Consider the following 14919-nt stretch of genomic DNA (forward strand, 5'->3'; position numbering starts at 1 on the left):
ACACGCATACACACACACAATCATGTAAATGCTCTCCACAGGTAATGTACATTGCATGGAAACAGTAGCCAAGGACCATGTACCATATCCACAAACCACACACTCCTAGAATTATTTTGTTTCTACACAGGAAGTGTGTAGTGCTTGAACACACACCCACACACACACACACACACACACACACACACACACACACAAAGACACAAACAGTTTTTTATTTATTTATTTTCTTGTAATTATATATACACATGTGTACAGTTCTAAAGACATTATATGTAATAAATATTTTTGATTTATATTCAATCTGTGTTATATTAATTTTTAAACAATGGCGGAAAGCTACAGTACCTATTCATTGGGAACACCGTTTATAGATGTTGCCTCACAGTCCTTACAACTTCTTATTCCTCATAACTTCCATCACTTTTTGATTTCAAGTCATTTTAAAAGTCATTTTTTTTTATAGATTACGTGTTTTCATTGATCCCAAGATAAGAAAAGTTGTTTCCTTGGGATAAAGCAACAATATTTGTTAACTTATTTTAGCTAGCTTTGCCTTGTCATTGAACTAGATCGTTTGATATTTTCCACATAAGAGACTGTATTGTATTTATTTATTGTATGTGTTTATTGACTAAAGCATTTCTTGAACATATGACCTTGGATATCACCTAATATTAATGAGGCAACTTATATTGCTAGCTTAGCTGTAGCTAAGGACATGTATATGTCATATAAAAGTGTATAAAAGTTACGGGGGATAAAATTGACCATTCGGTGATATTCACACTCTGAGCATACAAGTTACATATCCTGAAGTTAAACCAATACAGTCTTGGCTGTAGCTAATTATGTGGACGCTGCATCAATTGTTTATAAATGTTCGATTTTATAGATTACCAGTAACGTTGCTAGCCAGAGCTCCTGATTTGGCTATAAATAAATATTTAAAGTTTGTTTAATATTTAAATTGCTGTATAATGTAGCGTCACCCATTAATAATATATAGTGCGAGCAATGAACTCATACTAAATACAATTCAACATATGGAAGACTAGATGAATACAATAAATTTGAAATTATCAAGTCATTCTGCTAGTGAAAATTTAGCAGTGTGATATATTGCAGTATTGACACATTTCTGCACTATGGACCTCACTAAAATGTTCATAATGTTGACAAGTCAGGTTACACTTTAACAAGAATATAGAACCGTGTGTTAAGGAAGGTTCACAGTTCAATTCACTGTGTCTCTATATTTACTGCTTATAGATTAGCAGTTAGGTGTTAGCAACCTTATGGCTGAAGATGTGAAATGTTCTTGGGAGGTACACCAGGGCTTGAAGTTCCAGCAGTACATTAGTACACCAGGTTTCGTCTGACACGCTAAGTTTGACATGTCAGAAAGCTTGATTCGGAAGAGTAGTGCAAGAAAATAAATCTTTTTTGTATTTTATTTTATTTATTTTACATTTCCTGACAGAAAATATGATGCTAGCTAAACAAGTGTGAATTCTAGCAAAGTGCAACTGTTAAACGCTGTGGGTATCTGACCTGAAGGTCAGGGGTTAAAACCTTGCACAGCTAATCTGCCAATTTTGGGCCCTTGAGCAAGTCCATTAACCTTCAGCTGTATAATAGCTGACCTTGAGCTAGTATAATGATCCCAGCTTTCTAACAAATAATCAGTAAACACTCATGAATTCTTTTGTTGAATGGTTGGTCATTTTTGCCACTGTTCTTCATTGTACTTATTTGTTCAGAAGATTTATTCAGAAAGATAATTTGATTTTGAATTGATTTCAGCTTCAGGTTTTTCAGGTTTATATGTTGGATAACAGGGGGGCACGGTGGCTTAGTGGTTAGCACGTTCGCCTCACACCTCCAGGGTCGGGGTTCGATTCCCGCCTCCGCCTTGTGTGTGTGGAGTTTGCATGTCCTCCCCGTGCCTCGGGGGTTTCCTCCGGGTACTCCGGTTTCCTCCCCTGGTCCAAAGACATGCATGGTAGATTGATTGGCATCTCTGGAAAATTGTCCGTAGTGTGTGATTGTGTGAGTGAATGAGAGTGTGTGTGTGCCCTGCGATGGGTTGGCACTCCGACCAGGGTGTATCCTGCCTTGATGCCCGATGACGCCTGAGATAGGCACAGGCTCCCCGTGACCCGAGGTAGTTCGGATAAGCGGTAGAAAATGAATGAATGAATGAATGAATGAATGTTGGATAACAGACAGAGCAGCTGGGTCATCTTTATGATCACTAAACACTGCTTGATAAACAAGTTAATTCTGTCTCCATGCCCTTTTTTGAGATCATGAGCAATAGAACAGGTTTTGGACAAGTACATGTACTAAACTCTGTATGTTGGAATGTTATGACTTTTATTTCATGAATGAAGGATGACAGGGTATGAAAACTTGGCACCTAGCTACAGGGCTAGGTTTGTTGCCTTTTTGGACTCCTTTATCATTTGTAATGTTGCTCCCATTTAAAACAGTTCAGCACGAGCCCAGACATTTTTAGGGTCATGATTGAGGACAATGTCCCGTCCAGAGACAAGCTGTTTCGTTTTGAGGTTTTGTTCAAACCGACCATCGAAAACACCTTCTCTAATGAATATGTTTTTTTTCATTTGTTGTTGCGTTAAATCTTACCCAGATACAATAGTACTATTTTCTGATTGGCTATTGTGTAACCTCTTTTTTTGATTGGCTGATAAGTGTCAGGCTCGACTAAGAACTCCAGGGGAGACGTGCTTGATTCCTGCCCGGTTCCATAGAGAACCGTTTTTCTGCGTGAGAAATACAATGTGTGGCAGGAGGGCATGACAAAATGTGTGACTGTCACTCTCAATGTGTGACACTTGACAGCCCTGTAGCTAAAATGACACAGAAAGCTGCCACAATCCTAAAAGTTTCCTGTAAAGCATGTAGAGTCTGTCTCAAACACACAGTCTGATTGGTTGAAAAGCTTTCATATGTTTATCTATACTTGTACCACTTCGCTGACCTCTAATGATCTCTGTTATGGTCGCCATGGTAACAGGAGTGTTTACTCTACTCTGAGGACCTGCTATCAGATATCTACTACTGCATCAGTAAGAATAGGGGGTGAGATCAGTGACATACTGCAATCAGCAAAAAGGACAGAAAAGCAAACAAGTGAAAGTAAAGCAGGTTTGTATTTGAGCTGCATGCCAACTTGCATTTTAATTATCGATTACAATGAAACGTTTGTAGTAGATATGAAAACATATCCGAAACACAATATCACGGTTACTCTTCTCACTCTTGTGAAGCTGTGTAAAGGTAAAAGGTAACGTTTCTCCAATGACATCACAGCTTGCTGTGAGCTAATTGCAGGCCGGGCCTTGATAAAAGCTCAGAACAATCAGCTCCGGTTTAAACATTAACGTCATCTTGCAAGTCAAGCTAAAGTTTTATCAAGATTAAAGCATATTTCACTTACAGCAGTATTGCAGTAATTAGTAGATACTGATTCAAACATTTCGAATGAACACGACGTACACTGTGCAGTAGCTGCCTTAATGAATTAAACTGCTAAAGCTAAGTCCATTGATGTTCTATTGTCAGCTTTCAAACTGCTCAGAATCTGGTACTAAATAATAATATTAATAATAATAATAATAATGTTTCTAATGGTTCTACTGTTGATGATTACACTCTCCCATCCTCCCTCTATGAACTGGCTATAAATGAGTAAGTAACCCCGGACTACAATGTCCCATGCTATCATGAATCTTTACACTGTGTAAATATCTCTCTATGCAAACACACACACACACACACACACACACAAACAAACACAGACACACACACGTCTGTTCCCATTTGTTTGTATTTTGCATCCATTTTAAAACTGTTTAAATCTATCTATCTATCTATCTATCTATCTATGTCTCTGCCTGCCTTTCTATTTATCTATCAGCTTAGTTCTGTCCATCTTTCTATCCATCACTGTGATCTTTCCATTTATCCATCCACCCATCTTTCTATTGGCCAGCATTAGTTTAGGTTTTCGTATCTTTCCATCTGTCTGTCTTACCCTCTCTATCTCCCCGTATTTTTGTCTTCCTTTGTCAAAAACACCAGGCTACTTTAATTAAAAGTAAAGTCAATAAAACACACATCAGTATAGATAAAATTAATTTATTAATAAAAAGGTCATTGAGGATCAAATAAACGATCAGATGCTTTAAAGGTGAAACCATCATGAAGAGTCAGTTTGAGTTTGCAGAACTCAGAGTGCGCAGGACGTTTAAGACCACAGACACGAAGCTTTTGACGGCTTCCCGCTCCTCGGGGTGTTGTTTGATGGACAGCGAGAGGTTGCCGTGGCGATGTTGCTCTTCAACTCCTTCCTGCAGGAGCTCGGCGAGGATCACGGTGCCACCGCTCCAGCTGTACATGTAGAGCTTCCAGGGACGAGCGTCGCTCTGGCTATATGCCAAGATCTGGATTTTCACCAGCTGGAAGGCGGAGTTTAGTGTGTCAGGTGAGACGGTGGGACGAGAGACGCCCAGACACTGACGATGCACCACCTGCAGCTCCATCCACAGCTTTTCAAAAGCATCATGGGATACCAGAGGGCTCAGAGATAGCATTGGTTCTTCTGAGGCAACAGGTGTGCCTTCGTTGTCACCTGCTAACATGGACAGGAACGGAAAGTAGCTTCAGAACATAACCGTAGGACATCGCCGCCGTACTTCAGTATATCATATGATCTAGCTTGCAAGCTACTTAACAAAAAATATTGTAGAAAAGATTAGCACAGTGCTAATAAGTTCCATAATCATACTGTATTAAAACTCAGATGTTTCTTCTAAGCATGAAGCAATAATAAGGAAACACTTTTCACCTTGCAGTACTAAAATAATCTCAAATATAAAGCACATCCAGCATACCTTCACCCAGGGTTCCATTCTGAAAGTCCTGATTCGGATCACTTATTCTGATTTCACCGCCTACGTCTGAGATCTCAGCAGGAACGTCCTGCGCACGGCTCTCGGCTCCTACAAGAGGATCCAATGTGTTAAAACTGGAAGCCCAGTGATTGACCGGTTCCTCGGTTCGTCCAGTAATGATAGTCATGGACGGGTCCGATTTAGGTCCCAGGAGAACCTTGCGGGTTTCGTTCATGCCACACTGCAGGAGTCTGTAGTACAGCAGAGCTCGATCCCGCACACACATATCACTGTCCTCCTCTGTGGAACAAACACAATTGGAAATTTCAGATGACACTCTGATCCGTGTAAATATTCACCTACTTTTACAAGACCACAGTTCAATTTATCTTGAGAGCTCCAGGCAGCCCTGAGTGAGGCTGCATCCCCTGAGAGAGAGAGATACATCTCAGTTTTCAAAAGGAAATTGTTTTAGAGCACAGCAATGCCTTCTGGGTAAAGTATTATTGTCAATTCTGATATTTCTATTTAACACGCATCTAAAATTCATGTCATTTTAATCCAACACTCATCTAACGTTTATCTAACGTCCACATAACACTCGTTTAAAGCCGGACTGCAAAAAAGCTTCTTCCAAAACACCATTAAACTCATAATCAACTTACTTAACATTTTTCTTGTATTTCCTTCATAGTTGTCTTTATTTAATCTGCCCTGCTCCCTCTAATCTACATGTCCTTAAGCAACTTAAACAAATCCTGCCACATCTGCACAGCTTACAGGTATGAGTGTGTGTGTGTGTGTGTCGCTTATGTAAACTGTGAGCTTGTGTGTAATAACAAAGACAAACTAGATTTGTAAAGTTTGTCGCAACAAACTTTGATGTTGGCTTTGACGATGGAAGTATTTGCAAATGCCGGTGCTTTTTGGAAGCGAGTGGACATAAAGGTCAGTGTTACTTTTGGAAGCAAGTAGACAGAAAGCTAGGGTGCCAAAACATTTGGAGGTAAGTGGAGACGAGCATGTGACGTCATCCTAATACTTTTGAGGAAGTTCCCCATATTGGGCTGAGTGTTTTGATATGTCACATGTCCATGTTGAGCTAATTATTGTTTTTTCACGTGACGTCACGTCATCAGAATACCTGTGAGGAAGTTCCCCTCATTGTTCTGAGTGTTTTGATATGTCACATGTCCATGTTGTAAAAAGTTTTTTGATTTTGCATATATTGGGGTGGGGCTGCGGCTCAACCGAAAGACCAGTCGGTACACCAATTTAAACCTTTGTTCAGAGTATCACCCTAAAGGAGCTGGCCGAGTTTGGTGTAGATATTTCAAAAGCTTGCCGAGTTATAAACCTCCAAAGTTTATAATGGGAGTCTATGGGAAAAAAGGCCACTTTGAGACCCGGTACCGGAAGTACCGGTACTCGGACCGCTTAGAAAAGTAATAGCAACAAACTTCAGACCAGGGTCTACAACTTACGTACCGATGCAGTAGTGTAAGAGACGACCCAGCATGTCCTGAGTCTCTGCTGGCCGAGACAGAAACAATTTCTGCGATGCTGTGAGTAATTCCATCTTTACTGCTGAGGAAACCTCCATCTTTATTCCATCTATGAAGCCCTCCAGCACATAGGGGGCGTTACTGATCTGCTCGCCGTGCACTCCGAGTAACCATAACAGAGCCTGTTTTCCCTGAGGAGCAGGAAAGAGAAATATATAGTCCATTTTATAAAGGGAAGAACAACAAGGTCATGGCAGCAATGTTTACTCGATCCCTCATTTTAACGTCCATCTAACGTTCCTCCTACATTCGTCGAATATCCGTCTAAATTTCATCCAACAATTGTCGAACATCTTGCTTCATCCAAAATGCAACTAATATTTAATGATTAATGCAACACTTATCTAAAATTCACCCAACATTTACAGAACGTCTGTATAACGTTCACCTAATGCTCATCTAACGTCTGTCCAACACTCATCTAATGTATGTCTAATAAATCAATCGGTGTTTATCTAATGTTGTCTGTCGTTCATCTAAGACACATCTGACGCTCATCTAACGTCCGTCTAACGTTCATCCAACGATCGTCTAACATCCATCCAAAATTCAACTAAAGACCGTCTAACGTTCCTGCAACGCTTATCTAACCTCCATCTAAAATTCACCCAACATTTGCCAAATGTCTGTATAACATTTACATGCTCATCTAATGTTCATCCAGCATTCGTCTAATGTTCGTCCAAAGCTCATCTAATATCTGTCTAATGTTTATTCAGCGTTCATCAAATTTTGTCTACAGCTCATCTAACCCATCCCACACCCATCTAAAACATACACCTGACACACCTCGTGTTCACCTGATACCCATTAACCACTCGTCTAACACCCATCCGATACCTTTTCCATTCAACTCTGAATAAGAAAAAAAGAAAGAAAAACGTCCCAGTCTACACAACGTCCACACGTCCCAGTGTACACAACGTCCACACGTCCCAGTCACACAACGTCCACACGTCCCAGTCACACACAACATCCACACGTCCCAGTGTACACACAACATCCACACGTCCCAGTGTACACAACATCCACACGTCCCAGTGTACACAACATCCACACGTCCCAGTGTACACAACATCCACACGTCCCAGTGTACACAACATCCACACGTCCCAGTGTACACAGCATCCACACGTCCCAGTGTACACAGCATCCACACGTCCCAGTGTACACAGCATCCACACGTCCCAGTGTACACAACATCCGCACGTCCCAGTCACACACAACATCCACACGTCCCAGTGTACACACAACATCCACACGTCCCAGTGTACACAACATCCACACGTCCCAGTGTACACAACATCCACACGTCCCAGTCACACACAACATCCACACGTCCCAGTGTACACAACATCCACACGTCCCAGTGTACACAACATCCACACGTCCCAGTGTACACAGCATCCACACGTCCCAGTGTACACAGCATCCACACGTCCCAGTGTACACAACATCCACACGTCCCAGTGTACACAACATCCACACGTCCCAGTGTACACAACATCCACACGTCTCAGTGTACACAACATCCACACTTGTCCAAGAAAAATTCAGCATGCAAATATATACGCAAAGCAGTTTATACAGCCCAGGTAATGCAAGTTCAGGAGACACACACACACACACACACACACACACACACACACACACAAAGGGCTGAAAAACAACACAATGAAGCGTGTACTGTGTTTCTCTACCTCATCATCCTGAGGGAGGTCATCATACCCCTCGACGGCACGACACACAGCTGCAGTGCATTGGGGACAAAACCATGCCAGGTCTCTGTACGTCTGTAAGACAGCTACACACACACACACACACACAGTATTTTACAAAAATATATATATAGAGAGTGTCTATTGTACAAGTCCATAACAATGAGCTGTTTCCATAGAAACGATAACTTATGAATATAAACCTTGATGGATGTGATGGAGCTACAATCAAAGTTCAAGAAACTTAATCAGCACCTTCTGACCAATCAGATTTGAGAATTCAAAATAGCTGCGGGATAAGTTAGGCCTAATTTATACTTTATATAAAAAGGGATGGATTTAATAACATTAAAAATATATATATATTTAATTATTTTAATATTTTAAATCTTAATTTTTATTATTACGTCATGATTAAATACTGAATGTAAGAAAACATACATTTAACCGTTCAAAAAATAAACAAATAAATAAATAAATGATAATCTCTGTAGCAAACAGCTAGCATTCATGCTAATTCCATGAGAAAATCTAATTAACTATTATTACTATCAAGCTGAAAACTGATAAACTCTCTTTGGGAATCTTTGGGATAAATATATAAACGTGTTCGAAAGTAAAGTTTTATAATCTGTGACAAAAAATGAGCTTTAAGTACAAGATTTACATTACATTTACATTTACGGCAGACGTCCTTAAAACCACGTACAAAAGTGCTTTGAAGTCTCCGTCAACAAATAGATTACCATTCGTTAAAACTAGGTTACAGATTTAGGATACCATCAACCTAAAACTCTGCACAGGATTATTTATTTATTTTTATTAAAGAAGTGTTAATTTAAGTGTTTCAGAAAGAGGTAGGACTCGGCTGTTCGGACCTTAACGTGTTAGTCGATCGGTGCTGGTAGACGCTATACTGGTTCAAGTGATAATGCAAAAATAATATGTTTTAAAGTACTGTTCGTTTTAACAGATATATTTCGAGCTAAAATGAAGTTATAGTGAGCTGTGAAGGGCTGAAACGTGTCCACGGACGTATGAAGGATCCTTTCCCTGTTTTTAAAGTTTAGTTGTTGTTTTTGTTTTTTTTTTATCCTTTCACATAAAATCCAGGACACACGAATGTAGAATTATCCGAAAAAAAAAACCCTTCAAAATGAACAAGAAAAGTGAAAAGTCTGAGAATGTAAATTGGAATGTTCTAGAAAGTTTAGACGCAAAGGAAAAGCCTTGGGTTACGTCTGCCGTCACGTGATTGGCTAAACTCGGCCTTGTTTACAGACGGTTCCTCTCTGCTGATGTTTTACTAGACGACAACAGTCAGATTCCAGCGTCTTTATTATACTACTGGGAAAGGGTTGTTTTTTTAAAAAAAAAAAAACAAACAAACAAACAAACAAACAAACAAACAAAAAAAACCCAATAAAATCATAGGCATTGATTACGATACTGAAATAATAATATTGGCACCTACCGAATAAAACATGAAATTAAACAGTAAAAGGTTTTAGTGAGGCGTGTGTGTGTGTGTGTGTGTGTCTCTTACCAGAAGTGATATGTTCTTGCTTTAGTACCAACAATCCTGTCAGAATCTCCAAACACTTCTCGGTGTACGTTCTCCCGATACGACCTTCACAGCAAGACATGTGTTTGAATCAGTCGGTCATGTTCATTAGGCAAGGCCTATTTCTCACTGCGTCTATCTGATCTTATCTTTATTCATTCAGTGATGTTTTACTCCGATTCAAAATCACGGACCATCACCTCCGTATCCCCCATACAGACGAACACGTCACATGGTAGATACGAGTAAAAGTTTAATTGCAAACAGTACATAAAAGAATTGTTGAAAGTTTTCGACAAGTTTTCCTAAACTATGCAAGGTTTCACGAATAGGCAAATTTACAAACAAAAACACAGCTGTTGTGTCACTGTGGCAAACCTAGTAAAATCTTCCATCTCTCACTCTCACACACATTCAAATTAACCTCCAAGAAGTGGCTTTTTTACAGACTACAAGATGTCAAATCTAGCTTTGAGAAAATCCAGCTGTAAAAAAAACAAAAAAAAACAGATTTCTTAATATTCAGCCTTGAAGGCAAATTGCATCATTATGAAGCAATCAGCTGTGAAAATACTTCATGTTACTTAGAAAGCTGAATTTCTTTCTGTACTGGTAATTACGAGCGTGTCGTGTTCACGTGATTTGTCGTCGGAAAGAACGCTAAACATGGACGAATTTCTTTTTTCCTTTTCTTTTGTTTTGGAAGTCTCGGAAACTCTGGTACCAAAATGATCTGAGTTTCCTGGTTGTCAGGGCGGTTATTTCCTAGCGGGAAACTCGTATTCATGATCGTGAATCGATGAATACACATGAATACACGCAGCATGCTTCCTCTGATGACAGAGCGAACACTTCGAATGCACTCAAATAGAATTTTAAAGTCATTCCAAAAAATGTAAAGGAACACAAATGTTTTATAAAAATACATAATTACACAAGATGAACACAATAAAGTATATGTGCATATGTAAACACAGACTCAGAGTGTTACCTATGGCTTTAATGGCAGCCTGTGCCAGTTCAGTAGACACGTCAGTGCAGTAACTATTCAGTTCCTCCAGGATAAGTGCGACGTTCTCATCGTTCACCAGCTCCACTAGAATCTCCATTTTGCGTAGTTTGACGTACGTCGGTTCGGAGAAGGCGCAGAAGAAGCGTTTGTAATGGCTGCCGTACGCAGTTGGCTGACTGCGGAGAACCTGCTGCACGTGGCAGAGAGCAGTAAAACGCATTTCCCGCGCTGCAGCACCGCAGGCGGCCAGCAGGGGGCCGCGAGCACGCATGAGGGCATCCACCTGCACCGTAGGATGGGCGGCGGCCAGATGCAGGAAAAGGCGGAGTGTGGCAGCCATGACAGGGGGCTGAGCACTGAGCAGGAAGGTATCGATCAGGCTGAGGATGTCGAAGAGCTCGTCGTCGTTACGGGGACGATAACGCAGGAGGAACGTTAGAACTTCACTCTGAGACCAGCTGTCCAAATCCTTCAGCCTAGAATGGAAGACACAATTATTAGAGATAAATAATGTTTACAAACTTCATCTGAGACAATATGATGCTCAATACATGAACAAGCTGATGTGCAAAAGTTAGATATAAAACAGAGACCACCCCTTCTTCATTGAGACTGACAGGCACAGCGGCCACGCCTTCTTCATTGAGACTGACAGGCACAGCGGCCACGCCTTCTTCATTGAGACTGACAGGCACAGCGGCCACGCCTTCTTCATTGAGACTGACAGGCACAGCGGCCACGCCTTCTTCATTGAGACTGACAGGCACAGAAGCCACACCTTTTCATTGAGACTGACAGGCACAGAGGCCATGCCTTCTTCATTGAGACTGACAGGACAGAGGCCATGCCTTCTTCATTGAGACTGACAGGACAGAGGCCATGCCTTCTTCATTGAGACTGACAGGACAGAGGCCACGCCTTCTTCATTGAGACTGACAGGACAGAGACCACGCCTTCTTCATTGAGACTGACAGGACAGAGGCCACGCCTTTTCATTGAAACTGTCAGGACAGAGGCCACGCCTTCTTCATTGAGACTGACAGGACAGAGGCCATGCCTTCTTCATTGAGACTGACAGGCACAGAAGCCACACCTTTTCATTGAGACTGACAGGCACAGAGGCCACGCCTTTTCATTGAAACTGTCAGGACAGAGGCCACGCCTTCTTCATTGAGACTGACAGGACAGAGGCCATGCCTTCTTCATTGAGACTGACAGGACAGAGGCCATGCCTTCTTCATTGAGACTGACAGGACAGAGGCCACGCCTTCTTCATTGAGACTGACAGGACAGAGACCACGCCTTCTTCATTGAGACTGACAGGACAGAGGCCACGCCTTTTCATTGAAACTGTCAGGACAGAGGCCACGCCTTCTTCATTGAGACTGACAGGACAGAGGCCATGCCTTCTTCATTGAGACTGACAGGCACAGAGGCCACGCCTTTTCTTTGAGACTGACAGATACTAACATCCTGATTCATCTCATGCCTTTTCGTTGAGACTGACAGGCACAGAGGCCACGCCTTCTTCATTAAAACTGACAGATACTAACTAACATCCTGATTCATCTCAGCTGATGCTGTTCAAAAAGAAAAATCCCACACAGACAGGTGAGCTGTGTAGAAATCAGACCTGTTGAGGAGGTGATGTGCGATAGGTTTGTTGATGACGACACCTCCTTCCTGATGTAAAATCTCCTCTAGAGCACGCAGACAGTTTACCATCACTACAGGGTCAGGGTCTCTCAGCAGAGAGTACAGCTCATTCACCATGCCACTATCTGCAGCAAAAACAACATCAACATCACCACAAACAAGAAAGAAAGAAAGAAAGAAAGAAAGAAAGAAAGATAAGTGTGTGTTTTTGAACAGCTCTTTTTTTTTAGTACTTTCTTTAATTTTTTCAGTTGTCATGTTTATTGGCGTTAATGAGACTTTGTCGCCCCCTTGTGGCTGTACTGTAATCGGCAATTCTAAATAATCCATAGTATTGTGAAAATAATTATCCATGTTTTATTACAAATGTCTCATATCAAACATTAGTGTCCTTCTGTAATATCTCACACACAGTGCTTTTGCTTGCTGTTGTCCTGGAAACAAGTCAAATTCGTCTGTATAGTAAATTATTATTTTTATATTCCACTTTGCGGTGTATTGTGAAGGAATGTAAATATCTCTCCTTTAAAATAGATCACATTTTTCACTGGCAACCCAGCAGATGTGTGACATTCTTCAGTACAGGAGAGAGGAGAGAGACGAGCTGAGAGAGACGAGCTGTAACAGTCATGCACTCTGACTTTTTGTACACTATGTCTTCACTTCAGTACCGATCTCTGCTTTGGGTTGGAGGCTGTGAATTTTGGCGCATCCTAACACAGCCACTCTCCTCACGTAGGACGATTTATCCCGCAGAGCATTCATGACAGGCTGATGAATGTACTCGATTATTCCAGGCATCCTGCAAACAAAGAGAACTAGAAAAATATATAATAAACCAACACACCAATCACGCCATCACGATGCGCTGATTCCTTGACATCCGTACCTGAGGTTGCACATGTTGCGGAGCGCCAGGCCACGGATCATCGGGTTGGGATTGTCACAGTCCTTCCTCAGCGTGTTGATTGCTAACAGAGCCATGTCAGGTTTCACTCCAGCAAACGTCACCATGTAGAGAAACACCAGCTTCTTCTGCACCACGTCCACCGTCGCGCTCGCCTTCACCATCTCCATAAACACGCTCGACACGTCCACGCCCTCAGTCATACACCTGCAAATGAAATACACAGCACACACACAGCCATTTTTATTAAACATTATATATAGACAACAAGCTGGATAAAATAATCATACGGGTTCAACACTTTTCTGCAAATGTTCATTTAATAAAATCACATATGTAACTTGTGTTATGTGTGTGTGTGTGTGTGTGTGTGTGTCATGCAGGGTGACCTTCTTGTTACCACAGCACTGACCTGATGACCCGCGTGATGTAATTTCTGTAGCGGAGTCGGTCTGCTTGTACATTTGGATTGGACAGAGCCTTCTTTAGGTCCTTCACCATCTCCTCACACCCGAAATACGGCATCTTCTCACTGAAAGCAAACAGGAAGCAGCTGGACATGACCAACCATCCAAGACACAGAGAGATCATTGCAAGATTTCTCACACACACACGCACGACCGGATGGAAACATATTTCTAAATTAATTTTAAATTGTATTTATTATTAGCACTAAAAACTAATTCATTCTAGGACATACTGTTTGTAGCTGCTGTAACATAAGCGATAACGTCTGTCATGGAAGATCCACAAATAATAAACATAATTATATATAGACAAAAAGAATGATTCCTTAAACCTAATTATATTCAAACTGATACATAAAGGAATAAAATACTGCTTGATATGCTGTGTAAGAAAATAATCAGCATTTGATTCCTTATTTATTAATATTTCATATGTCTATTGTAATGAATGTAAAAACGAATGTCATGGTACAGTGTGCAGATGCTTATTGGTAGAAAACATGCTTCATTTGTTAGTTGCAACGCTAAAGGAGATTAATTTGATTGTCATAAGAACTGTTGTTTGTTTTTTATTAGACTTATTAGATTGTGAACACCAACCGGAAGTCGTGCAGGATGTCCAAAGGATACAGGATACATCATGACGTCGGCTAACAACAACTAGCATAAAATTATGACTATTTTGTCATGTTAGCCTTTAATCACAGAGTTAAACAATAACTTACCTGATTATTTGCTTAATCCTGATAAAAATATATATGAATATATGAATATTTTTGGTGGTAAACAGACATTAAATCTCTGGATACATTTTGTTTATGTAGAGACGGTCTACGGCATGAAGCAGGAAATAGGAACAAGTCTTCCGGTTTGATTGCAATTCAAAATAAAAGCCTTTACTTCAGCGACCACGCCCACCAACGTTTAATGATGGAGTCGATAAAGGTGATGATTTCATTTAACTGGACAAGTGAAGACAAACCTCGCCAGTTAAAATAAAGAAATGGCACCACAAAGAAAAATATATATATTTTTCATCTTCACAACCTGTAAGAGGTTGTGCAAATACGACCAGTCTCCAAATAAACAAACAAACAAGTAAATAAAT

General features: G+C 40.7%; 1 protein-coding gene across 4 annotated transcripts; it reads right to left on the bottom strand.

Moving 5' to 3' along the window:
- Positions 1-4151: 4151 nt before the first annotated feature.
- Positions 4152-14672, bottom strand: ap4b1 (adaptor related protein complex 4 subunit beta 1). Of its 4 annotated transcripts, XM_060893938.1 has the most exons (11): positions 14537-14672; positions 13757-13876; positions 13327-13551; positions 13109-13239; positions 12415-12562; positions 10761-11257; positions 9752-9835; positions 8188-8291; positions 6411-6618; positions 4923-5222; positions 4152-4663 (listed from the first exon to the last, which is right to left on the bottom strand). In XM_060893938.1, the coding sequence occupies exons 2-11, from the start codon at positions 13867-13869 to the stop codon at positions 4239-4241; spliced, it is 2235 nt and encodes a 744-aa protein (XP_060749921.1). In that variant the 5' UTR covers positions 13870-13876; positions 14537-14672; the 3' UTR covers positions 4152-4238. The 4 variants fall into 4 exon arrangements, with proteins under 4 accessions (XP_060749921.1, XP_060749920.1, XP_060749919.1 ...); XM_060893937.1 differs by lacking the exon at positions 14537-14672 and having other exon boundaries at positions 4152-4660; positions 13757-13933; XM_060893936.1 differs by lacking the exon at positions 14537-14672 and having other exon boundaries at positions 13757-13933.
- Positions 14673-14919: the final 247 nt, after the last annotated feature.

The sequence above is a fragment of the Tachysurus vachellii genome, chromosome 19, assembly GCF_030014155.1.
Source record: "Tachysurus vachellii isolate PV-2020 chromosome 19, HZAU_Pvac_v1, whole genome shotgun sequence".
In the NCBI taxonomy this organism is placed as follows: Eukaryota; Metazoa; Chordata; class Actinopteri; order Siluriformes; family Bagridae; genus Tachysurus; species Tachysurus vachellii.

Coding starts and splice junctions, on each gene's coding strand:
- ap4b1 (XM_060893936.1), bottom strand. CDS start 13,905: ATGTCCAGCTGCTTCCTGTTTGCTTTCAGTGAGAAGATGCCGTATTTC. Junction 9,836..10,760: donor GGCTGCCATTAAAGCCATAG/GTAACACTCTGA, acceptor CTTGCTGTGAAG/GTCGTATCGGGAGAACGTAC. Junction 5,223..6,410: donor TCTCTTACACTACTGCATCG/GTACGTAAGTTG, acceptor TTTGTTCCACAG/AGGAGGACAGTGATATGTGT.